The sequence below is a fragment of the Culex quinquefasciatus genome, chromosome 3, assembly GCF_015732765.1.
Source record: "Culex quinquefasciatus strain JHB chromosome 3, VPISU_Cqui_1.0_pri_paternal, whole genome shotgun sequence".
Lineage (NCBI taxonomy): Eukaryota > Metazoa > Arthropoda > Insecta > Diptera > Culicidae > Culex > Culex quinquefasciatus.
The window spans coordinates 184424438-184449132 of record NC_051863.1 but is presented as its reverse complement, the minus strand read 5'-3'; the positions used below and the strand labels follow the sequence as shown (position 1 = coordinate 184449132).

Sequence of the window (24695 nt, the reverse complement as noted above, 5' to 3'; positions counted from 1 at the left end):
TTGTTTTTAGTGATTAAGGTATCGTTTATGTTTATATAAATCAATCTTTATATAGAATTTATTAGCCTGAAAATATCATATTTTTTTTTAATTTTACATTCTGTAGCCCTTCAAATTTAAATATTATTGTAAACCAGCATAGAAATTAGAAATGTCAAAGAAATTAATTAAAAGCAATCAACATTAGAGTCTTGTTGAACGCCAAATGTACAGTAATCAGATTTTCATCAATTCGAAAATTGGAATAAATTTATCTAAATTAAAAAAATAGGGGTTTTGTGAAAGTTCACATTCATTTTTGATTGTTTTGACATATTAAATCACTCTAAATGTATCTAAATCCCTTTAAAAACTCACCCAACCATGAAAGTTACTTTTTTGTTGCCTGACAGATAGACTTTCAGGTATGTCCAAATTACCCCACAAGCCATGTCCAAATTACCCCCATAGCATATTCTATCATAAATTGCGATTTTTGATGATAAAAATGGATAAAATGCACAATTTTTATACGTACATATCTCAGGCATCGTCCAAGCATCCCCCTTAACCAAAAAATGTCCACTTTTTTGCCATAGAACTCCTGCAAAACCTTATTTCCTAACCTTCAAATTTTAGAATTTAAGGCAGTGCCAACCGGCCTTTGGAAACTTTTACATATTATATCAAAACTACTTAACCTATTCCAACTTTTTTGGTTTGTCCATACTCCTAGGCCATTACTAGTACTAGCCTTATCACTTAAATTGCCGTTTTCACTTTATATCCGAAGAAAACGTGATTTTTAAAGGGGTGTCCAAATTACCCCCACTGTCCATATTACCCCAAAAAAAGCAGAAATAAAGATTTTGAAATTAAAAAAAATCAATTACTGGGCTCAATTTTATTATGGGGGTTCCTTGACCGAAATAATTAGACCTGAATTTTTGTGTGGGCATTAGGTTGACCTACGCCGTGTTATGGTTTTCGCCAAAAAAAAACACATTTTCCAATAAAAAAACATAACTCCGCGCTTAGCTGTCTTGGACGCAAATGAAAGGTCATCAGATAGGCTTTCAAGGACAAATAACTAGAAGTTTCAAAATTCTATCCTAACAATTGAAAAGGTCGTATGAAAACATAAAATGGACTCTCGAGCCAACGTTTGATTTTTTTATCAAATTCTTTGGATAATTCAAATTTTAGCTTGTTCTTGTTAAAAAAAAAAACTTTATTTAAACCTAAATAAAACAATTAAAATTAAAATTTAGCGATTCAAAGATTTCAAAATTTAAAAAACTTGATTATAAAACAAAATTTCAAATACTTGAAAATATAAAAAAAAACAGCTCAAATCAAATACAGACCGCTTTAATTTTAGATTTTTAATAATTTAGATTTTTTTCAATTTTTATTTTTCAAAAATTGAAAAACTTAGAAAAATGAATTGATAAATGAATTAAAACAAATATGGTAGAATATGAATTTTTTTGATTATTTCCATCTTTGAATATTAGAGTTTTTTTTTAAATTACTAATTTTGGAATTGGTATTTATCCAAGGCTCTGATCGGGACCATCCATAAACCACGTGGATACCTGGGGGGACGGGGGGGTTATGGCGAATGACCACGCTCCATATAAAAAAGTCTAATTTTCCACAAAAGGAAATGTTGAAGGGGGGGGGGGGGGCATAGTTTAAAATATTTTTTCAATTTTTGGGGATTTTAGATTTTTTTTTTGCTTAAAAACTAAAAGATTTTTCTTAAATTTTTTCCTTCTGGTTTATTTCATTGCCGGTCTTTTTAAGATTTAGCTTTTTGATTTTCGGCCTTCTGAGACACTCTAAATTTTGAAGATTGTTTTATTGCTCACAACATTATTTGATCATTTGTAATCTTCAGACGTATTCAAATGTGCAAATCCATATTATTTGATTTTTCTTTTAACAATTTTGCAAACAAGCGCCACGTGAAGAAACGTCAAACGCCATTTTATGTTTGTTTCCTTTCAGCTCAGCTTTCAGCGACCCGCTTCAAATCAGCGAAAAACTTAATTTAGTAGAGCTAAACTATTACAAAAACCATTATACATTATTACACTTATGCTACTACCAAAATTTTGCAAAATATGAATGAATTTATGGAATTTATTTTTCCTTAGAGATTTATGTCTTTTTAAGCCCGCAATTCACAATTTGGAAAAACGTTCAACAGTACCCTATTTGGTTAAGCATGAGCATGAGAGATCACCCATGGTTGCCCCTCCGTTGCTGAACAGAACTGTAATATCCTTTCAGCACTACTGATCATAGGCTGCGACGATCTAATGGTGTTTCCCTGATCAACAGCATGCATGAATGCGCTGAAAAGATAAAACACCATGAATGCTAAAGCTAAATCAGTTGCGAATAGGTAACAGTCATTGGCCACCAACGGCGCCCGCCATGTCAGTTTGTAGATCTCGATTTTAAGGGACGGGAATGTTAGTTAGCGCAGGTTGCTACGAGGGCAGCTGATTTACTCTGTGCTTACACCCCACGAGCGCCAGGAACCTGAAAACTTGTTAGTAGGATAGGGTGCTTGGTCAGGATTCATCATAGAAGATGATGATGCGACCCAAAATCATAGTGTTTGTTGAAAGGAATTATATATTATTCTCAAGGCAAGCAATCGGATGCTGCGGGTGAGAAATTTCCCGTTGTAATGTAAATTACTTGTTTTAGCACTGTTTTAGCGAGTATTCGGAGCAAATCATTAGCGAATCACACATTTTAGGAAAAACTCTTTATTGCGCGATTTCAAACAAATTTATTAGCCGATTTAATTCTTCGAGCTTCTGATAGCGATTGGCTTCACTTACCAACTAATTCAATCTTCCCATCCTCTTCCTCACCTTCTCCCATATCCACTCCAGGGTTGTTAGCGCTCATTACAACTCCCCCCCTCAGCAAACGCTCTACGTAAAAAAGTTTGCGGCTACCCTCCGGTGATGTTGGGAGTAACGAATGGCTTCAACAGGTTAATATGGAACATACCTCGTTGCTTGTTGTGGTTTGGGTATGCCAGGATGAACACGTCCGTCTGTACTACCTCCTTAATGACGTACGGTCCCTCGTAAACGTTGATGAACTTCTTCACAATGGCATCCGCTTCTGACGAGACCGGATTCGACCTCAGCAGCACCTCGTCTCCTACTTTGAAGAACGTCGTTTGTGGTTTTGCGTTCCGGTTCCGCTTCTTTGCCTTGTTTCGCAGCATCACGTACACTTTGTCGATATCCACGGGGCTGCTACCAGTGCCAGGGTACTCGAACAACTCCTGCAGCGCGTCCCTGGGCCGTTCTCCAAATTGTAGCTCGTGTGGCGTTCGCTCCGTCGACTCGTGGTACGCACAGTTGATCCAGTCGGCAAAACGATTCAGCTGCTGAGCCCAGGATCGGTGATTTAGCTGGCAATATGCTCGGCACAATCTGGACAGCTCTCGCATGCTTCGTTCCACTGGGTTGGCTTGTGGATGTCGCACCGAGGTAAAGATTAACTTGATATCGTTGTCCTTGAGCGTTTTTCTCCAAAACTTCGCCGTGAATTGAGTTCCTTGATCGCACAGTACTGCTGACGGTTTTCCGAGGTGTTGGATGCGCCGTTCCAACTTGCGCCACAGTACGGTAGCCGTTGGCTTCTTCACACTGTCAAACGTTACGTATTTGGAGAAGACATCGATCATCACGAACACGTAACGGACTCCAGCAGGTCCAGCTGGCAGAGGTCCGAACAAGTCGACGGAGATCAGCTCATTCGGTCCTTTTGTCAGGATGCTTCTAGTGGAACCACACAGCGGCCTCAAGCAAGGTTTGGAGTACTGACAAGTGAGGCATGCGCGAACGTGCTCTTTCGCCGACTTCCTCATCCCCTTCCAGAACACCGAACTACGCAGGGCCTGGTACGTTTTTTGCAAACCAAAATGACCCGAGTCATCATGGAAGTACTTCAGGGTGGTTTCGATCAAGCTTCGGGGGATGATGATCCGCCATTGTTCATCACGTTCTTCCTTCACGAACAGTACTCCCTTGGCCTTCATGTACCGCCTTTTGCCCCGTCGCAGCTCAACGTCACCAGCAGATTCCCACATCGCCCTCCAATCACTGTCACTGGCAAGTTGAGCTGGGAGCTTTGACATCAGCTTCCTAAACTCCTTCACTTCAGCAGCCATCCGCGCGATCAATAGCTTTCTGCCGTCACCAGCGCTTCGTAGCCCGATAGCTCCCACTGGGTAACGTGAAAGGGCGTCCGCGGCTTCGTTTTCCGCACCGCGACAATGCACAATATCGAAATCGAATTGCTGCAGGAACAATATCCACCGCGTCAGCCGGCCGTTCAGCAACTGGCACCTTTTTAGAAAAATGAGGGCCTTGTGGTCGGTGAAGACTACAAAGCTGCCTCCGAGAAGGTATTGTCTCCACTTGTTTAGTGCCCATACCACCGCAAGTGCTTCTAGCTCAGTCGCAGAGTAGTTACTCTCAGCCGTTTGCAGTAACCGGCTCGCGTACGAGATCACCATTCGGTTGCCTCTCTCGTCCACTTGGAAGAGGATCGCACCCAGACCACTGTACGAGCTGTCGGTTTGCACACAAAACTGTTTCCCAGTTATCGGGTACCGCAGGGTAGTGAAAGTGAGAAACAGCTGCTTGGTAGCTTCGAACGCATCCTGTTCATTCCTCTCCCACTTCCAACCGACCGTAGATTTCAGCAAAGCGTAAAGTGGTTTTGCGGTGGCAGCATAGTTGGGAGTGAACCTGGACACGTAACTCACCAAGCCCAAAAGCTTTTCAGTGCTTTCTCGTTGGTGGGACAGGGAAAGTCTTCGATGGCCTTGAGCTTTTCTGGGTCTACCGAAACGCCAGCAGGACCTACCACATGACCCAAGAATTTGACGCTATGTTTGGCGAACTCACTTTTCGAAGGGCTGACTGTGAGTCCCGCTTCGCGCAGTTTCGTGAAAAGAACTCTTAAGTGACCCAGGTGTTCGTCAAATGTTGTTGAGTGAACCAGCAGGTCGTCCAAATACTTTTCCGTGAACTGGAGGACTTCCGGCCCCAAATGGAAGTCCATGGCTCGTGAGAAGCTAGCCACGGCTGTGTTCAAGCCGAACGGTAGAACATTAAACACGTAGCTTCTCTGGTCAAATAGGAACCCGGTGAACTTGCGATGTTCTTTTTTTAACGGGGATTTGCCAGTAGGAGCTGGTCAAGTCAATCAGCGAGAAGTATCGTGTTCCCTCGAGTTTTTTGCAGCAGCCGTTGAACCTCCGGAGGCTTCTCGTTGTCCCGCTCTAGCACCTTGTTCAATCTCCGGGCATCTAAACATACCCGTGCTTCTCCGGATTTCTTTAGCGTGACTACGAGTGGGTTGATGTATGACGTTGGCGCCCGGGAGATTATGCCCCACTCTTCCATCTTCTGGATTTGGCATCGTACCTTGTCCATGTATTTGTAGGGTATAGGGTACTGTTTCTGGTTAAAGCCAGAATCGTCGGTCACTCGGATTTCGTGTTCGTATTGGTGAGCTAGCCCCGGCTTGTCAGAGAATATGTCTTCGAACTCTCGCAGCAGGTCTTCCAGTTGTGTTTGTTCGGCATCAGTCAAAATCGAACTGCCGAAGAGTGGGGAAGTCCCTCCCGATGTCTCGACCGTTGCGGCCCTGTTGACGTCAGCTTCGATTCGGTTCAGGGAAAAATGTTCATGTTGACCGTCTTGGACATTGAAGGGGAGCTTTACTTCTTTGTTGTTCAACACCAAACATACCTCTTTTGTGTTGAACAAGAGGGAAGCTTGGAGGTGGTGAAGGGTGTCCATGCCAAATATCATGGGACTGCACAAATCTTCAACGACGATTAGTGGTACATCGACGGCTTCCCCGCTGATGTAAAGAGGTAGGAAAATCTGATTGGAGATGGTCTTTTTCTTCCCTCCAAAAGCCCCTTGTATGGTCGTCTTTTGCACTGGCAGCTCACACATCTCAACTCCAATCGCCTTAACTTCTCGGTAGAGGTTACCATCGATGCAGCTGAGTTCACTGCCGCTATCCAGCAAAACCAGCATCGGTCGCTCGCCAATCAACACCTCGATGACTGGCGATTTTTCCACTTTCACGCATGAGTTGTCGACGTTGTCCTCCGCCAGCAGCTCTTCAGGTCCAACAAAAATATTAGCGATGGGATGAGTCTCCGGTTCTGCGTCGTCGTCCGCTTCAGCGGTGGTAGCTCGTACAGCCCGATTGTTGCTACCAGCGTCTCTCCAATTGCGACTGTTGCCACCTGTTCCGCTACCACTAGCCACCGCCGCGTTGTTGGCACCTTCTGGTGTCCGTTTCCAGTTAGTCCTTTGCGTGTTGTTGTTGTGGTGATCTTCGATCTGCAACATCGAGTAAGCCGACTTGATGTCCGGGCAGGAGCTGAGTCGAGAGCAGACATTTCGGGGAAAATGGTGGCTTAAGTTCAAGACAAGCTCTACTTCCGAAGGTGCGCCTACCAGGTACCGGGCCTTCGCTACTAAACCCAGGAAGTACTCGGCCATTCTCGAAGTGGACTTGCTCGAGTACGTTCCGTACATCATTTCATCCCGAACCAGACGCTGCGCGCGCTGTCCCCAGTACTGTTGCAGGAAATGTACACAGAACTGGTTGTAGTCTGTTAGGAGGTAGCCGAATCCTCTTGCCCACGTTTTGGCCTCCCCTTCTAGGCAGGAAGTAACAAGTTGAAGCCGACACGCTGGGTCTAATCGACAAGCAAAAGTGTACCGGTCGATGTCTAGAAGGAACTCCATAGGGTGACTAACTTCTAGATCACCAGTAAAATACGGTTTTGGCGGTTCACATGTCTTGAAGCCTCTGGTCACTTCGTAATTTCCGTCGTAACCCTCTGGTATGTTAGGGTTGTTCGGTGCCGACTCTCCTCCTAAAGGTGTAGAATTTGCCTGCCACTGATTAGGGTACTGGAAGAGATTCGGGTCGACCCTTGATTGAAACCATCTGGGAGGATGGGTCCTTGGTAGGTTCCGGGCGGGTACGGGACTGCTCCCTGCATCATGGACAGTAGCTGAGACTGTTGTGCTGCTTGTGTACGTTCCATTGCTAGTACATGGTTAACGAGCGTTCCGATCGTGGTGGTCATTCGGTTAAGCTGCGAGCGCACTGCCGAGTTGTTTGTTTCGCTCTCCTCTCTGTTACCGTTCCCAGTCTCTTCTTCGTTCCCGTTCTCTCCACCATTCTGGTTGGTGTGATCACCATTTCCCAGCAAGGGGTCCATCGGCCAAGGTGTATTATTTCCAGCAGTAGTTCCTTGACCTCCGCCGGGATTAGTAGTCGATGCTCCGGTAGCCGCCGTATTCTGTGAGTTGTTGGCGGTCGTAGTGTCGAATCTAACGTGACCCGGCATTCTCGGCGGTATGTTGGGAACATACGGGCTGATATACCCAAAGCCCGCTGGCACGGGGTAAGCGGCAGGTGCAGGGAAGTTCCAGGGATTAGGAATTGGAACCCGTGGTACCAACCGACCCACCGAAAGCGCTGGATTCGTCGAGTACGGTTGACCAAACGGTGGCTGACCATTGAATGGTGTACCGTACGGTGGTGCAAGGTTTGGCCGTGGCGGTTGCCCGTACTGCTGGCCCGAATTTTGGCCATACTGTTGACCGTTTGAAGTGCAGAACGTGAACCGGTGCTGTTCCATCATTGTTGAGTTCAGTATGCGGCGGTAGTACAGGTCTACGTTCTCGAGATCCCACTCGGACAGCTCGGCCAACTCGTGGTTACGGCTCCTTGAGGCTTTCGCAAGCCTTTAAACAACTTCAATCGTGCCGGCCGGTGTTAGGTTCGTTTCCAATGTCAATTCTAAATTCGTGCGGCTGACTCGCAGGGCAATTAATGTCGATCCGACTCGAGGTAGCTGTAAATTGAACAGAGAGCAGCACCGAAACTTGGGATTTTATCGCGTTGGAGTGCTACTCACCTATTTTAGGCTTTCGCAAAGCCTTGTATCTATATTTCAGCTGCCTCGCCAACCATGTGCTTTCCTCGACTGCAATGGCGACCCGCCTTTGTTTTCTACGGACAATGTCTGAATTGCACCAATGCAGATATTTCGCGATTTTTGCACTATTATTTTTTTTTTATTTATATATTTTGTATTTGAACTGTTTAAGTTCAATAGTTTTCCAATTAAAAGCAACAAATTAGCGTTTGGGATCGGCCAAGATCCCGGTTGAGCCCCCACGTTGTAATGTAAATTACTTGTTTTAGCACTGTTTTAGCGAGTATTCGGAGCAAATCATTAGCGAATCACACATTTTAGGAAAAACTCTTTATTGCGCGATTTCAAACAAATTTATTAGCCGATTTAATTCTTCGAGCTTCTGATAGCGATTGGCTTCACTTACCAACTAATTCAATCTTCCCATCCTCTTCCTCACCTTCTCCCATATCCACTCCAGGGTTGTTAGCGCTCATTACACCGTTTATCGGTTATTAAATTTTAAATGAAATGGTTTAGTCTTAGACAGCCGGCTGTGGAACGATAGAACCAAAATCATTTGTAATTAAAGAATGAAGGATTAAACAGTAACTTTTAACTTGAGATGATTTTACGAGTTTTAAATGATTGATGTTTAGTTAGGTTCTGATTAACGGTGCGAACGACGAGTCTCGATGTGTATCGAGCTGAAATGGTATGATAAGGCTTTGTTGTTGTTGCACACCGACGACGAACGCGAAAAATCTTACGACTCTACAGAAAGAAATCGCAAATCTGACTCTCAAAAGTACCCTATTTGGTTAAAATACAAAAAAAGTTATTAAATGTTCCTAATTAAAATAGTAATAGTCCAAAAGTTTATTCAATAAAATTTTTAATTTAAAGCATTTTTTTTGTTCCCTTTGTTTTTTTTTTGGGAATTTTTTAAGAGGATTTACCCAAACTTACAATAAAATTTGCAATGGCACCTTTGGAATTGGGAGAATTCATAACTACAAAATAGCAAAGTTTCGCGAAAAAGATTTTCCAGTATTATTTTTTTTAATAAATTATAAATTGTTGATGATTCTTTTGTCCTTGATTTGTTTATTCGAAGTTCCTAAGAAATCTTCGGATAATCGATTCTTGGCTGTAATACGTTGTTCTTTATAATGTTTATTATAATCAGATTTACCATTCCTTTCGGCTTGGTTTGCTCAAATTTAACCAGTCGACTTACGTCGCCATCAAAAATCACATTCACTTCCTTGAAAAAGAAGATCAATCGCGGCAAAAAAATACGTTGTCAGCTTGGGAAAACCCCACTCATTGATCCTTGTATATAAAAAAGCCGATTCTAGCCGAAAGTCTACACACATAAACTGAATATCATGCGTTCACCTTCGCACAGCTTTTCAGTATATAGAATGTCTTGACTATGATTTGAAAATGGGGTGTTTAAAGTTTTAATTAATAATAAGGATTTGTTAACAATCATCATGTTGTTTTGTTTTAAAGATTTTCTAAAATTTCACTGATAAAAAGTGTTCAATTATTCGCTCTGGTGGCTCTCGCCAAACAAAAAATACCGGCTTCGTCGTCGTCGTCGTCGACACTTCCCAGCCTTTGCTGGCATGCGCACACATCAGCCGAATTCCGCGTCATAGCTAGCAGATAACAATGACGTCATTGTTGATGGCAAATCGCCCGTTTGCTGTGGAAAACTTGGGCCATTACGTGAGTTATATGTATCCACCTCGGATGGAAATAGGTTTCCCTTTTGCAAGGAGAGGGAGGGGAGGGGGAGGTTATGCTTGCCACATTAAAATGACGCAATTCGTTGTTAGTATCTAAATAAACCAAATCTTTATATGAATGATAATCTAGGCTGTGCAATTTGGGAGTTATGTTTTGCTATATATTTGAAATTATAATTATAATACACTGTAATTTGAAAACAAATCAATAGAAATCCTTTCATTTTATTAGAAATTTCTATTTCCTTAATTTTCAGACGATATTATTGCACTAAAACTCCGATGGTTTGACATGGTTGTCAAACAAACTTTTCAGTTTGACACCCTCTTTACACGAATCTCACACATACTACCCAACGTTTGCTTTGATAGTGTCTGTGAGCGCCGTGTAAACAATGACAGTTTGTTTGACTTTGTCAAACCAACGGGGTACAAACTAAAAAGTGTCAAGCGAAAAAGTGACCAACCACTGGGCTGCCCAGAATTGAAAATTCGACTCTTATGCCAAATCAAGTATTCCGAGAAAAACGCGTTTTAGTGTTTGTCCCAAAATCTCCGTCAAGGCAAATTCCCATAAGAGTGGCATATTAGCCATTTGGTTGCCGAATCGGCAGACATGTCTAAACACTATTTAAGTAAAATTCAAGTTCCAGAAGATGCGTTGGAACATCCTCTACCGCCTGGTGCTAATATCTCGTTTTTGCCAAAAGTGGATATTAGCCGTTTTTTCAATAGTGGGCAGTGGGTGTTGAGTGTATTTTAATTTCAGCTACTCAGAAGATTTAAATGCTCCGATACTAACCGTTGTTTCGATCTTCGTCCCATTCCAGCATCCTAATCGACGACAAGGAGGTGATCAAGATCAGCGACTTTGGGACGTCGCGCGAGTGGAACGAGATCAGTACAAAGATGAGCTTCGCCGGAACGGTGGCCTGGATGGCCCCGGAGGTGATCCGGAACGAGCCATGCAACGAGAAGGTCGACATCTGGTCCTTCGGGGTGGTCCTGTGGGAACTGTTGACCGGTGAAGTGCCATACAAAAATGTGGACTCGAGTCAGATCATGTACGGCGTCGGTAATAACTCGCTTTACCTGCCGATCCCGGCGAGCTGTCCGGAGGGTTTCAAGCTGCTGATTAAGCAGTGCTGGAGTCCAAAACCGCGCAACAGGCCGTCGTTTAAGATCATCCTGACGCACCTGGAGATCGCAGGCCAGGAGCTGCTGCAGGCGTGGGCGGAAGAGCAGGGCTATTACGAGACGCAAAAGTCGTGGCGGGAGGAGATCCGGGGCCACATGCAAAAGCTGACGAGCAACGGGATGAACATCCAAAAGTACGAACAGGAGCTGATTCGGAAGCGCGAAGACGAGTGGAAGTACGCGCAGGACATCCGGATGATCTACGAGCGGAAGCTGGAGAAAACCAACACGATCTACCTGCACCTGAGCCAGGTCATCATGCAGATCAACAAGAAGGAGCGGGAGCTTATCGAGTGAGTGTTTGGGAATGGTTGGGAGATATTAGCGGGAATAATTTTAATGTTGGGTTTCTCGTATTTATTTTCAGACGTGAAAAGCAACTTCCAGGCTACAAACCCCGCAAGTGCGGCAACATGCTCAAGCGCAGCGCAGACAAGGCCAACCGGAAACGCGCCCAGCTCTACTTGCCAGCGACGCTCAACGGAGCTCACCAACCGGTGGTGATCAACCCGGCAACGGTTCCGGCCGATGAATCGATCACACCTAGTCCAACCAGCCCGCAGAAGAAGGCCCTGTACGCGCAACTGGACGGCACGACCAACAACCCGGAATCGGTAGTGCTGGCGACCGCGACACCGTCCACGGGTCGAACCAAAAAGTTTACCCGCCATCGACGCGTCGGCTCGGGAACGTTCAACTCGCCCAAGTCCAGCCCGAGCCGGGACCGGCGGATGGTGCAGAGTGAGCCGGAAACGCGCCACGTCAAACTGGTCGACACGGAGACGCAAACGGACGCCATGGACGTAAGCGAAACGGACGCCAGCCCTAGCCCGAACTTGTCCGCCAAGCGCATGTCGACGAGTTTGCGGGAGGAGCAAGACGACGAGGAGGAGGAGGAGGAGGAGGTTGACGAAGGGCGAGACCAGATGCCGGAACTGGTGCAGGGTTACCGCTGCGGAAAGCCCCAGTCCGAAGACGACGGAGAAGTGCCTGAAGATGAGGAGAACGGAAACTCCATCTCGACCGGGATGACCAACAGCCGGAGCAGCGAAATGCTGACCAGTGGCCACCAGCAGCATCCGGTGGAGGAGGAAGACGAAGACGAAGACGAAGAAGTGGGAAAAGATCGCGAGGGCTGCTGTTCGAGCCCGGACATGCTGATGGACGCAATGAATAGCAACGAACGGCTGGACCGGGACTGCAGCGACGACGACAAAATCGACACCCTGGACCGGAAGGTGAGCTTCATCTCGGAGAAGCTCCAGCAGCAAAGCATTCTCAACGACAACAGCATCCTGATCGACAACAACGTGACGGTGTACACGGCCGGGGGCAAAAAAGGCAGTCTGGGCAAGACGGCAGGGAAACGGATGCTCGACGGGGGTAGCACCATTCTGATGAAGCATCCGGCTGCCGGTGGGTACCTGAACGCGGGTGGAAGCGCCGTGGGGGCGTACGTGTACCGGGGGGAGGTCGTCGAGAGCGGCAGTCCGTTTCATCTGACGAGGGCGGCCCTGCAGGATCAGGAAGGGTGCAACGACAGCTGGACCGACGAGGAGGGCGAAGAACCGATCGAGCTGTACAATTACGTGCTGAGGAGAAAATGGTAAGTTGGGGTGGGGTGAATCATACGGTTGCGCGCGTGGGTGGTGCGCGACAAGAGATTGCTTTTTGGTCGATTGGTCTTTTGATAAGAAAGTGACCACCTCATGGTCTTTGGAGATTTTTGCGCGCCACTTTGATAAAGCGAGGGGGGTGGGGGGGAATAGCAAACGATGCGAAATAAAACTGTGCGGATGACTAAGCTAGCGAGGAATTTTTCACCGTTATGATACCTGAGACGCGATGTGATAAGTGAAGAAGCAAATTTATTGTTGTTTTGTGTGCGATCAGGCCACCTGTCGTACGATGTTGTTGAACAGTAAAATTATCGCCGAAATGTAATTAGAGCTAATGTATTTATAGAAATTCTCTCAGACTTTAAAACCATCAACCTTTATTTTTATATAAAAGTGCGTACAATGTCATAAAAGATTTTTTTTGCATTACAAATCGAACCAATTATTTTTCTAGATAAATCTGAGATTGTTCCGAGATAACTGAAATTGCACCTTAAATTGCCTTTATACCAAAAAACTTTACCAAAAATGTGTAGAAACATTTTCCATTGCAAATTTTATTTTGTATCCTAAAGATTTTAGAAATATCTCATCTTTTTTTTTTTTTTGAAAAAAAAACGCTATTTAAAAAAAAGTGTATCTCTTACTTTTTGTACCATTTTAAAGAAAAAGGTTTACCTAGTCCTCTGAAACATATAAAAAAATCTTGAAAATTATAAAATATGTTCATAAATTGGCCGCCAAGTATTTTAACAAAATGGAGATTGCTTAATGCTTAAATTTGGTTAATGTTTTCAAACTGAAAATTGATCCATAAGTTAAGGGGTTACATACATGTAAATCAGCAAAAATGTAAGAGGTTGGTATTAAAATTTACATTTTCAACTATAAACAAAATAAATTTGAAGAAATTTGGCAATGATATACTGCCGTTCTACGCATAATTGTCCCATGTCATTTTTGGACGATTTTGACTTTTTATCATTTTTAAACTTAGTTTTACGTATACTTTCAGAAAAACACATAAAATCTAGTACTTTGTTAGGAAACTCACCAAAATCAACACCAAGTCTGTTTGTCCCATCGTTGAACTTCTACGCATAATTGTCCCACTAAGTATTTTCTATCACGAAATCATGAATTTTACGAAGTATTTCATTTTGTTTACCTGTTTACCTTCGAGAGGATTACAAATAAGGGCGATAAAATGTTAACCGGGGTGATTAGGGACATATAGGGCGAATAGAGACCTACGGGACAATTATGCGTAGAAACACAGAAATCGATCGATAAATTTCAATCGCGTTTTTCTCAGATGCACTTTTTTGAACATGGGACAATTATGCGTAGAACGGCAGTATAGCTATTTTAAGTTAGAAATTTCGAAAAACGGGTGCCACGATTTCTCAACACTGCTTCGACCAAATTGGCTCAAAATTTGGGTGAAGACTCGTTAAACTGATTCCGTGTGCATGACGAAGGCCGATTTTCAAAAACTTTATTAAAAAAAAAAAAGATAATAATATTTTTTTGTTTTTCATATTCGGCAAATTTGGTAAATACCATCTCGATTTATGTATTTGGAGAAAAACACCCTCAACGTTTGACAGTTCGTTCTTGGCATGACAAAATTTCAAACTTAAATTGTCTTTTACTCAGTTTAATTATGAAATATCTTCATGAAACTTTCAGGAGTGATTGAAAATCATCTTTTTATTGAGTTTAATGAATTTTCTGTAATATGAAATTTTGTGATTTTCTACATGTATGTAAGTTTTTTTAAGTCTCACCCAAAAAGCCCTCCATTTTTTAAATGACAATATCTCATTGAGGAATATTGGCATTTAAAAATGGCGGTCTATTTGTGTGAGACTTAAAACCTTCAATTTTGCTGTTGAGATCCAATCTGTAATGTTTCTTAAACAAATTTACAGGAAATTTTCTAAAAAAAATAGAGATAGATAGAGGCAATATTTAAAAAAAAATTAAAACTGACTTTCTTTTTTTTAATTCTACTTTAAGTGTAATCACTGTCATCAACTTAATGTGTCATCACCATTATCTTAAATTTGAAATTCAGCATAAACAGATAATCGAGTCTGGAACATATCGCAAAAATTGAGAAATTACTCAACGTTTGTGTAAAGTTCTTTTCGATAGAAAATGTAATTTTACCGTAAAAGTTTAAATCCCAATATTTTTCAAAAATATAAAAAAGATTTGGAAAACAGGATTTCGGAAAAATAAAAAAAAAACCGCAAAGTTTTTGTTCCTAGTACTATTTTTTCTGAACAGTCCTAATCATTTTACATTTAATTTTCTAATAATTACGTACCATTTTTTGGTGCACAGCTGCCAAAATTGAATGGAATTTTATATAGGTAAACCAATAAAGGAGGTATTTGACTATGACAAACAAGTTCTTGCACGTTTTGACAGTTTATCTACTTTTCTTTACTTTTTTTGTGAGTTTGGCAAACTATCAAGCACGAAAAAGTGCTTGTTTGTATGTCCTAGTCTAATACCTCCTTAACATAAAATGGCTTTTTTTGGTCATAGGGGAGGCCCCTACAAAGTTTGAGCCAAATAAAAAAAAATTGAAATCATTTTCTGGATTCGGGGACATTTGCTCATGTGCAGATATTTTGCTGGTCGTTGTTATCATAAGTGAAGTATTTTCGGGGACCTCCTGCAAATCAGTACTGTATTGAAACTGTTATTATATTTAATCTGGGTGTCAAACGCATTATTTAATCCACCGTAGGGTAGTTAATGTCTTCCTCACAATAAAATAGTTTTGTTTTTGGTAAATCTTATAGTATCATTTAAAAGGCCTTTTATTTATATATCAAACGATGCACAGTGGGCGAAATGGAACCCAAAATCTGACTTAATTGAACGCGGCTGGTTCCCTGGTATGAAAAATAGTGTTTCTAATGTAAAAAAGTCCGGGGAATCGATTGGTGATGGTTTCTTTCACCGCACAAAACGGCAAAGGGTCCATTTTGCCCCAATTCCATTTTTTTACACTTTTTCCTTGAAAATCGGTCTGTTTTAAGACCGGAAGCTTTATGCGGCCATCCAAAATGCATTTGACTTATGTGAAAATGTCTCAGGAATCCAGTAAAAATAACCACTTTTGCCACAAAAATCATCTAGGGTTCATTAAACCCCCAAATCCGCTATAAAAGCATCATAAATGTGTCAAACTATCAAGTGCAAATCGTCATTCTTATGTAAAATTGTCTGAAATTTACGATAAAAAGATTTTCAAATTTCCAAACTCTGACCTAACATTTGAAAACGGCCAAAAATGCTTTTATAGCGGAATTGGGGTTAAATCGACCCTAGATGATTTTTGCGGTGCAAGTGGCTATTTTTACTGAATTCCTGGGACATTTTCACATAAGTTAAATGCATTTTGGATGGCCGCATAAAGCTTCCGGTCTAAATACAGACCGATTTTCAACAAAAAATGGACCTTTGCCGTTTCGTGCGGTGCACCGCGGTGGATGAAACCATCACCAATTGATTCCCCGGACTTTTTTACATAAGAAACACTGTTTTCATACCAGGGAACCAGCCGCGTTCAATTAAGTCCGATTTTGGGTCGCATTCTCGACCCGGATATTGCTTTTATCGAAATATCTGTGATCAAATCTCCAGAAAGTGTATGAACAACACTTATGTGCTCATAACATTTGATAGGGTTATCAGATCTTCGATGTTTTAGGCTCAAGGTCTTTCAATTATCTAACTAACAACTAGGGACCTGCATAGGGAAATGAAATGTTCTGGGAGAAATTTCAAACACCCAAAGTCATTCAAATTTAAGGTTGAAAAACTTGTAGTTTTTCTTTCGTGCTGGCACTTTTTTTATACCAAACAAGCACAAACATAACAAAAACTACCAGATTATTATCAACAAAATTAGCATTAATTTATTTTAGTAAAGCAAAATTGAATTACTCCATCACTAAGTGAATTCCCGCCACAATGTAATGAATTAAAAGGCACGTGCCTTATATTACATGAATAAATAAACAAATAATAATAATAATAATAACAACAGTTTTACAATACTTGTAATTGTTATAAGTGTCGTTTTTTTGCCAAAACTATTTTAAATTGATTCCAACCTTGTTCTTGCATGATCTTGTTGCTCGATTGGAACCCCGATTTGACAGTTGGATTGAAACCCTGAGAGTGATATTTCGCCTCTCCATATAGGCTCTCTACTAACAACGGGTCGCATGATGGACCCGGACACCATTTTCATCAAAATATCTTAGATCCGGCCTCCAAAAAGTGTGTCACTAACACTTAAGTGTTAATAACTTTTGATAGGTTTATCAGATCTTCAATATTTTGAGCTCATTGGAAAGGTCTTTTGAATACCTTTCTAAAAATGTATAACATTACGGTTTTTTAAACAGAAACCACCCTTTTTACGATCTTTCGGACTTTCCTCAAAATAGTTTTTTAGCATAACTTTTGTAGTACTTGACTAAACTTCATAATTTTCAATAGGGACTTATGGTACTCCAAGACGAATCAAATCTGATTAAAACGATTAAAATCGGTTCGGCCAGTGCTGAGATAACTGACTGAGGTTTTTTTCGGTGCACACACCCACATCAAAACACACACACAGACATTTGTTCAGTTTTTGATTCTGAGTCGGTATGTATACGTGAAGGTGGGTCTAGGAACTCGTTTCAAGGAGTACATTTTTCGATGTTTTTGGTGTTAAATATATTAACCCTCACAAAATAGCAAAATGTTGTAAAACAATATTGAAAGTTTTATTCGTTTGACACTCATATTGCATTTACAGTCGACTCTCTGGCTGTCGATCTTCTCGATATCAATAATTCTCCATCTATCGATGAATTCTTTAGTCCCTTCAATCTGCATACTTCAATTATCTTCATTCCTCGATATTTTCCCTTGCTTGAAGGATCTCTTCCTCGACGGTCCCTTGGATTCTGTTAGCTTTAAAAATCTCTTCCGGTTGTCAATAATTTCACTTTCTCATGGCTTGCATAGACATTTTTCTTGGCGAAACGAAGCTTTGAAAGGTGTTTGACACTAGTTTGTTTTTGTTTGATGGACGTTGCCATGATTCTCTCCCATAGCTGGGTATCCAGAAAAAAATATTTTCAATCGAGTCTTCATTTTGCATCGTTCTGTAAACTGATGATTCTCTTCCTCTACGGTCCCTTAGATATTGACAACCAGAGAGTCGACTGTTTATACAAAATCGTATTTTTAAAAATCGCAGTTTTCTACACCAAAAACTCTATTTTTATATAAATTCATTCAACGTTTTGCATCCGAAGCGTAATATTTTAAATCTAAGCACCATCGTTGAGAATATAAAAAATTATTTTAAAAAATTGTAAAAAATTTAGTCTCAGAAATCAAAAACTTCAATATTGTTAATTCAAAATTATATTACAGTCCAGACTCGATTATCCGAAGACCTCGGAAAAATTACCCTTTGGATAATTGAATCACGAAAACAAATTTTTTTTTCGTTGCCTAATTTTTTATTTTCGACCTTAAGTATGACCTCTAAACTACTTTAAAGTGATTTAAAACTTTTAAATCCAAGATGGCGGCCAATATGGCGGTGTTGAAATATTGAAAAAATGCATTTTATTATTTAATAGGCAATCAACTATTCAAATTTGACTAAAATGGGGTTGCAGAACTCGCATTTGATGTTTAAAACAAGAAAAAGAAACAACATTTTTTTGTTCGTGAATCAATTATCCGAAGTCCCATACAAACCTTCGGATAATCGAGCTTCGGATAATAGAGGCTTCGGATAATCGAGTCTGGACTGTATATATAATGCTGATGCTTAATTCAAGTTTTTTTTTACCTGCATGGAATTTGGTGATTTGGCATGAGGCCATGAGGGGCTCCGTGAAATCACAAAGCCTAACCTATCAACCATGCTGTACCAGACTGTATCTGTGACTGTGTCAGATAGACATTTTTATCATCTTTTTCCGTTTCCCTCTCTCTCTTCCCCAGCATCGGCCGCCTCCCGATCAAACGTGGCCGCCGCACCAGCAGCACCCGCCTCTCTTCCGCGTCCAGTTCCAGCTCGGCTGCACCAGCCGGCGCCGCCTCCAACCCTGTTGCCGTTCCGTCCTCGCCGAACTCCGTCTACCACCAGAAGCACCCCTCGGAGGTGACCATCTCGGACGACGAGGAAAACACGTCCGAGTACAGCCACGACCCGTCGAGCCAGCGGTCCACCCTGGAGAGCAACCCGGAACTGCCGGCCGTCATCAAGCGGCATCACCGGATTAAGCAGCAGGTTATGCAGAAGAGCACGACTTCGGCAAAGGACACGGACGATGACGACGATGATGATGACGATGATGATGATGATGATGATGAGGACGACGTTGAGATCGATTCCAGTGATTCCAGCTCGGACGAGGACAACGAGCGCGTGGGCGTGAGGGATGAGGAGAATGGAAACAAATACTAGGTAGGATATTAGTGAAGAACTGAAAGAGAGAGTGTGATTCGAGCAAATGGGAGAGATCTTTACCTAGAGCTAAGTTCTGCGTAAACTGCGTTGAGATTAGTTTATTATTATTATTTTTTTGTTCTGTCTGTACTCGTGAAGCAATACTATGTTTAGGGATGTGTGCACGTTTTTTTCTTCTCTTTGTTCTCTTCAGTTTAGTCTACTTTTTTTTCTTTCTTTTGTTTGTTGCAATTTAGCACTTAGGTTGTACATTCCCCGGTTTTCGTTCCAAAGGAGCGAATTCCACTCGGTCCATTCCGTTTCAGCATTGTGAGAAAGACTTTAATATCTGATAAGCGATATTATGAGATAAAATTAACTTTAGAGTTTGTATATTATTAAAAAATATACGATACATACAGAAAAAAAGAAATAAGTATGATATGCTATGTGTAAGGTTAAAAATGAGCAGGAATTATCTTTAAACGTAATGCATTGAAATTAAATCCGTATGGCAAAAAGAGCAGAAAGTTAGAAAGGGATGGTACCCTCGTTAGAATTTCGTTTTGTACCCCTCTTTCCAGGATAAGTCTAAAATATTAGTTTTTACGACTCTGAGTTTATGAAAGTGATAATTGCAAACAAAATCGTGATTTTTCGTGTGAGTAGAATGTGTACAAGTGAAACTCGATGTGGAATATAGTGAAATAAATTAACAAACCTACATTTAGAGTGTAACAAACTTCGTCCAATAACTTTATATTTAAATTATTTGCTCAGTTGCCCACTTCCCCACACCCCCCTCCCCCTTCTCACAATCCTTCATTTAAGTGTTCAACCAACGATTAAAACCTCTGTTTTGCTCCAGGAAAGAAAAAAAATACAAACTTTCATCCAAGATGCCATCGCCTTACGAAAGACAAAATTAAACCACGCAGGAGACGTAGAAAAAAAAAAGAAAGATAAAAAACAGTACCTGCTTAGATGTGTCGATTAAACTCATTCCCCCGATTAATGTTAGCGCAAACAAACACACACAAAAAAATCCAAGTAGTCGGCGATTGCGCTTCGCAAAGTGGTGTAAAACAGATTAGGCTGATTGTAGTAGCTTTTATATGTCGAAAAAAAGGAAGCGCGAAAAGGACACGCGAAGCGAGACTATTTTTGGAAGCGTATTTTTTTCTTAGCTCGGTTGCAATCTTTTAAATTGCGGGAAATTACACACAAAACAACACACACACACACACGTCAAACGCTTCTTAGACGAAACTTGTCGCAAGGATATCTAAACTTAACGTTGTAGAAAGAGAGAGAGACAAACACCAAAACGGTACTTAACAAACAAACAAAAAAGAAGTTACAGAATATATTCCACGAAACTACTATTTGGCGTTGACAAAAATTTCAAACTATTTAGAAAGCACTAAGTAAAGGCAAAAACAAATGACTATTTAAATCCTCGATATGCTACACAATCATTACCGGTATAAAAACAATAGTTTGTTGAAACAACTCTGCTCTAAAACAATTGGCCGTTTAAAAACACTTAATCAAAAATTGTGCTGCGTGAGTGAACATTAAACCATGAGGACATGAAACAATTCTAAGCTAGCTGAGAAGAGGAGGAATCAGGAGAAATGTAAATCAGTTGGTAAAAATCCTATACCTACGTGTATACTGTAAGAATTCGGCGGTTGGCAACCTTTTTCTCGGGAAGGAGCCGAACGACGCACAGTGGCTGGAAAATGAATAAACATCGTGAAATTAAAATTTATCAATTTTTTTTTTGGTATTTAAAACTATCCGAATTTCAATCAACATAGCACGGCATGGCTGGAGAAAAATTATACGTAGCAAGTTGTGTTTTGCCTGCCTGAATCATAATCTGATTCTATCGGTGAAAATCAGTACGGATGTTTAACTGACCTGGCCTTATAGGTGAATCGATCTTTAAAAATACTTGTTTTGACAGATTTGTAGGCAAATCGTTTACCTCAAACCTTTTTAGGGTTTGTAAATACGTTTTGATTGTCAAAAGATGTTCCAATTTTAACACAACCATATTTAGGATGATTTTTGATTGACATACATGGAGGTTCAAGGTCAAACAAAGTTCGCATAAAAATTGTTGTTTTTAGAGTAGAATATTTTTTGACAATCAAACAGATTTCGTTACAAATCGGTAAAAAAATATTTTTAAAGATGGATCCACCTAAAAGGCCATTTTTTTGCCATAGTCTACAGGCTAGTTAAAAATCCAAAAAATTAAAAAAAAATGCAGTTCCGTCGTGAAACTACTTACTTTTCCTGTCATTCTTGAACGACGAAATAGCCTACTTTTCTGTACCAAAAATAACAGAATCGAAGAGCAACACTTTTCAAAATAAATGCTGAAAAGTTCTACTTTTCAGCACTCAAATGGGTGCTGAAAAGTTGAACTCTTCAGCACTTGTTTCGAAAAGTAACACTTTTCAACATTTTTTTGATTTAAACGATTTATTGACAAAATACATGAAAATTTGACATAAAATTTCACTCAGTGTGTTTTTTGGAATTGCAAAAAATGTTGTATGTAACTCGTTGCAAAACTTGATTTTTTCAGCACTCTTCGTATTTTTCCAACTCGGTGAACCTCGTTGGATAAATGTACGACTCGTGCTGAAAAAATCCTCTTTTTGCAACTTGTTGAATAAACTGCTATATTGGTACCCAAAAATGTATAGTTTTAGGGACCATCCATAAACCACGTGGACACTTTAGGGGGTCGGGTCTAATTATTTCGGACAACTTTCCTTCTTTTCCCTGCTGTTTTCGTGAATAATCGCTGAAAAATCAATAACTATAAAATTTTAAAAAGAAAATTAAAAATTCAGAAAATCAGACATTATGTAATTTCAATTTAAAAACAAGAAATCATTTTTTTTTAATTCTCAAATTAAAAACATTACGTTTAAAATTTCTATATTCAAAATATTCAAAAAAAAAACGGAATTCAAAAACTAAATACTCAAAAATTTAAAATTTATTAATTCACTAAGGTGGCTTGAGACATCACACCTGGAGCCCGGTGATTTTTTTCGCTTCGTGGATCAGTTGGATACCAACAGTCGTCGTTTCTTTCGAATGTCGTCCCTGAAGTAAAAATCGGAGACATATCTGGAGTTTTTTTTTTTGAAAAGGTTCAATAAACCAAATTTCCAGTTTTTGCTTTTTGGGTGTTTTTAAAACCGCATTGAGTCAGGGCTATTAAAAAACACAAAAAAAGAAAAAAAAACTGAAAATTTGGTTTATTGGACCTTTTCAACAAAAAAAAACTCCAGATATGTGTGTCGATACCAAAAACAATAATCAAGTTGAAAATAAAACAAAAACTAAAAATACAAAATTTGGAATGTCAAAAATATCCGAAAATTCAATACTGCTGCACTGCCCATGTTCACATAAATGTCCCATATGCAAAAACAGCAAGCTGAGAAAAACGCATTTGAAGTTTGTCCCATACATAAGGCTACGTGTTAAGTTTTCGCGAAAAAACTGGATTTCCTTCTGATTTCTAGAACAAAGTACTGGATGTTATAGGCTTTTCTGAAAGAGCGCACGATTTTGAATCAAACTGCATCATTAACTCCAAAGTGATGAAAATGCATATGGGACATTTATGCGATCAGGGGCAGTGCAATTAGATTTAACAATAAAAAATTTTATCATTGAATAATTTAAGCATTTAAGAATGTATAAATTGAATGATTTAAGTATTTAAGAATTGAAGGATTATATATTTTATAATTTAATTCCAGAATTTGCAAACTTAGGAGTTTTCAGATTTTTTTTAAATTAATTTTTTTTGAATTTTTTTGTGTTTTAAAATTTTTCAAATTTCCTGATTTTGTGAAATTTTGATTAAATAAGTTTTGAAATTATAACTTCTTTGATCCATTTTATTGTAGCATTGTTAACCCTCTACTGCCCAATTTTTTTTTTTCGAAAATATTTATTTTTCCCGTGTTCAGGAGGTCATTTTGAGCAACTTTTGTTCTACGAAAAACTTTACTTCTCTTGTTTTATGTTTTTCTTGTTTCATTTTTAGTATTTTAATTTGCATTTATCTTGTTTAGTTTATGTTTGTTTTTGGTAGTATTTGGCCTACTCTACCACCTAATATAATTACATTTCGCCTATCTAATTTTTTCATGTTTTTACAGTCACTTTTTCAATTTTTTTAATGTTTTTCACATTTTCTGCTATAGAATCGCACCATCATCATTTAATTTGCAAAAAAATGCGTAAAGGGATAGTCTAGGACACTACAAAAATTACTGCATACTTCTTTTTACTGAAAATATAGGAAATGTTAGTAAAAAACACAGCCAAAGTTGACCCCTAAAAAAATGACATTTTTAAAAATATTGGCAAAGTCACATAAATCAAGTTAAACTTCCAACTCTGAAATTTTCTAAAATTTTAAGAGTTTTTCTTTCCAATGCTTTTTAAAAGTCAAAAATCGGTTGGAAAATTGATTTTTGGCGATTTTTTAAATCGAAGCCCGTCTAAAGGCGGGGTTAGGTTGTAGAGGGATAATTATTAGAATTTAGATGTTTGAAATTTGAACTTTGAAATTTTTGAAACTCAGAATTTTAATCTTAAAAAAAATTAGTTTTTTTAAAGAACAAGCTAAACCCGACAAACTTTGTCTTGTCTTTTTTTTCGTTTCTGGACGTATTCTGAAATAAAATTTAAGGTCCCCAGAATTACGGGCATTTTCAATTTTTCAAAAATAGTTTTTCTGGGCCGAATGGTTTTTCTCCAAAGTTAGCATAGAGAATTAGGGCGGTTCGTCGCTCTTGCATACAATCCAAAAATTCCATGCAATATGTACGAGAACCGAACCGCACTAATTCTCCATACACATTTTGGAGGTCCTGAAACATTTTTTTTGTAAAATTAAACCCCATAGTTCATGCTTCCCCTCGAGTTGAGTATGCGCCGAAATTTTGTTGGTCGGTGTTATTATAATTATTACATTTTATTTTGCTTTAATTTTTTTCAATATATGATTTTTAAACATTGGAAATGTGATTTGTTGATTTTGACGTAGACTTACGTCTTTGTCGAAGGTACTGGGGTGTCATTTCAAAAAACCCGGGCCGAAGGCCCTGGAATATTGCGTCATCCGTCAATCGCTTATATCTTCCTTCCCTCAAATCGAATCGGCACGATTTTGGTTCCATTCGATTCGAAAATTATTCAGCAATTTGCTATAAAACTTTCATTGTTGGCAAAATAGTTTTACTATTGAAACAATTGAATGTTTTAAAATGTTTTCAAAAGCAGAGATTTTGCAAGCAAAATGAGCGCTTCCCACTCACGGACGGGAATGTCAAGTACCTATTTTGAGGGGAAAATCATCCGAGCAACGCGACCGAGTGTCGGTCGCGAAAAAGGAGGGGAAGTAGCAGACCGGAATCATATATAAGAACGCGCGCTCAGCCCATTCTATCATTCACGTCTCAGACGTCGGACCGGCAGCAGCAGCAGGAAAGCTCAGCCCAGAGCAACAGCAGCAGGAGAGAGACCAGAGCAACAGCAGCAGGAGAGAGAGGGACCAGAACTGCAAAAGAAGTGCGCATCGCCTTCTCGTCGTCACC

General features: G+C 40.1%; 1 protein-coding gene across 4 annotated transcripts in view; it reads left to right on the top strand.

Moving 5' to 3' along the window:
* Positions 1–20824, top strand: part of LOC6041244 (mitogen-activated protein kinase kinase kinase 13) — a 77044-nt gene extending 56220 nt beyond the window's left edge. For all 4 annotated transcript variants that reach the window (XM_038258685.1, XM_038258684.1, XM_038258686.1 and 1 more), the window contains 3 exons: positions 10572–11231; positions 11306–12544; positions 18603–20824. In XM_038258685.1, coding sequence (XP_038114613.1) covers positions 10572–11231; positions 11306–12544; positions 18603–19068 — 2365 coding nt within the window. In that variant the 3' untranslated portion in view covers positions 19069–20824. The remainder of the gene's footprint in view (positions 1–10571; positions 11232–11305; positions 12545–18602) is intronic.
* The last annotated feature ends 3871 nt before the right edge of the window (positions 20825–24695 follow it).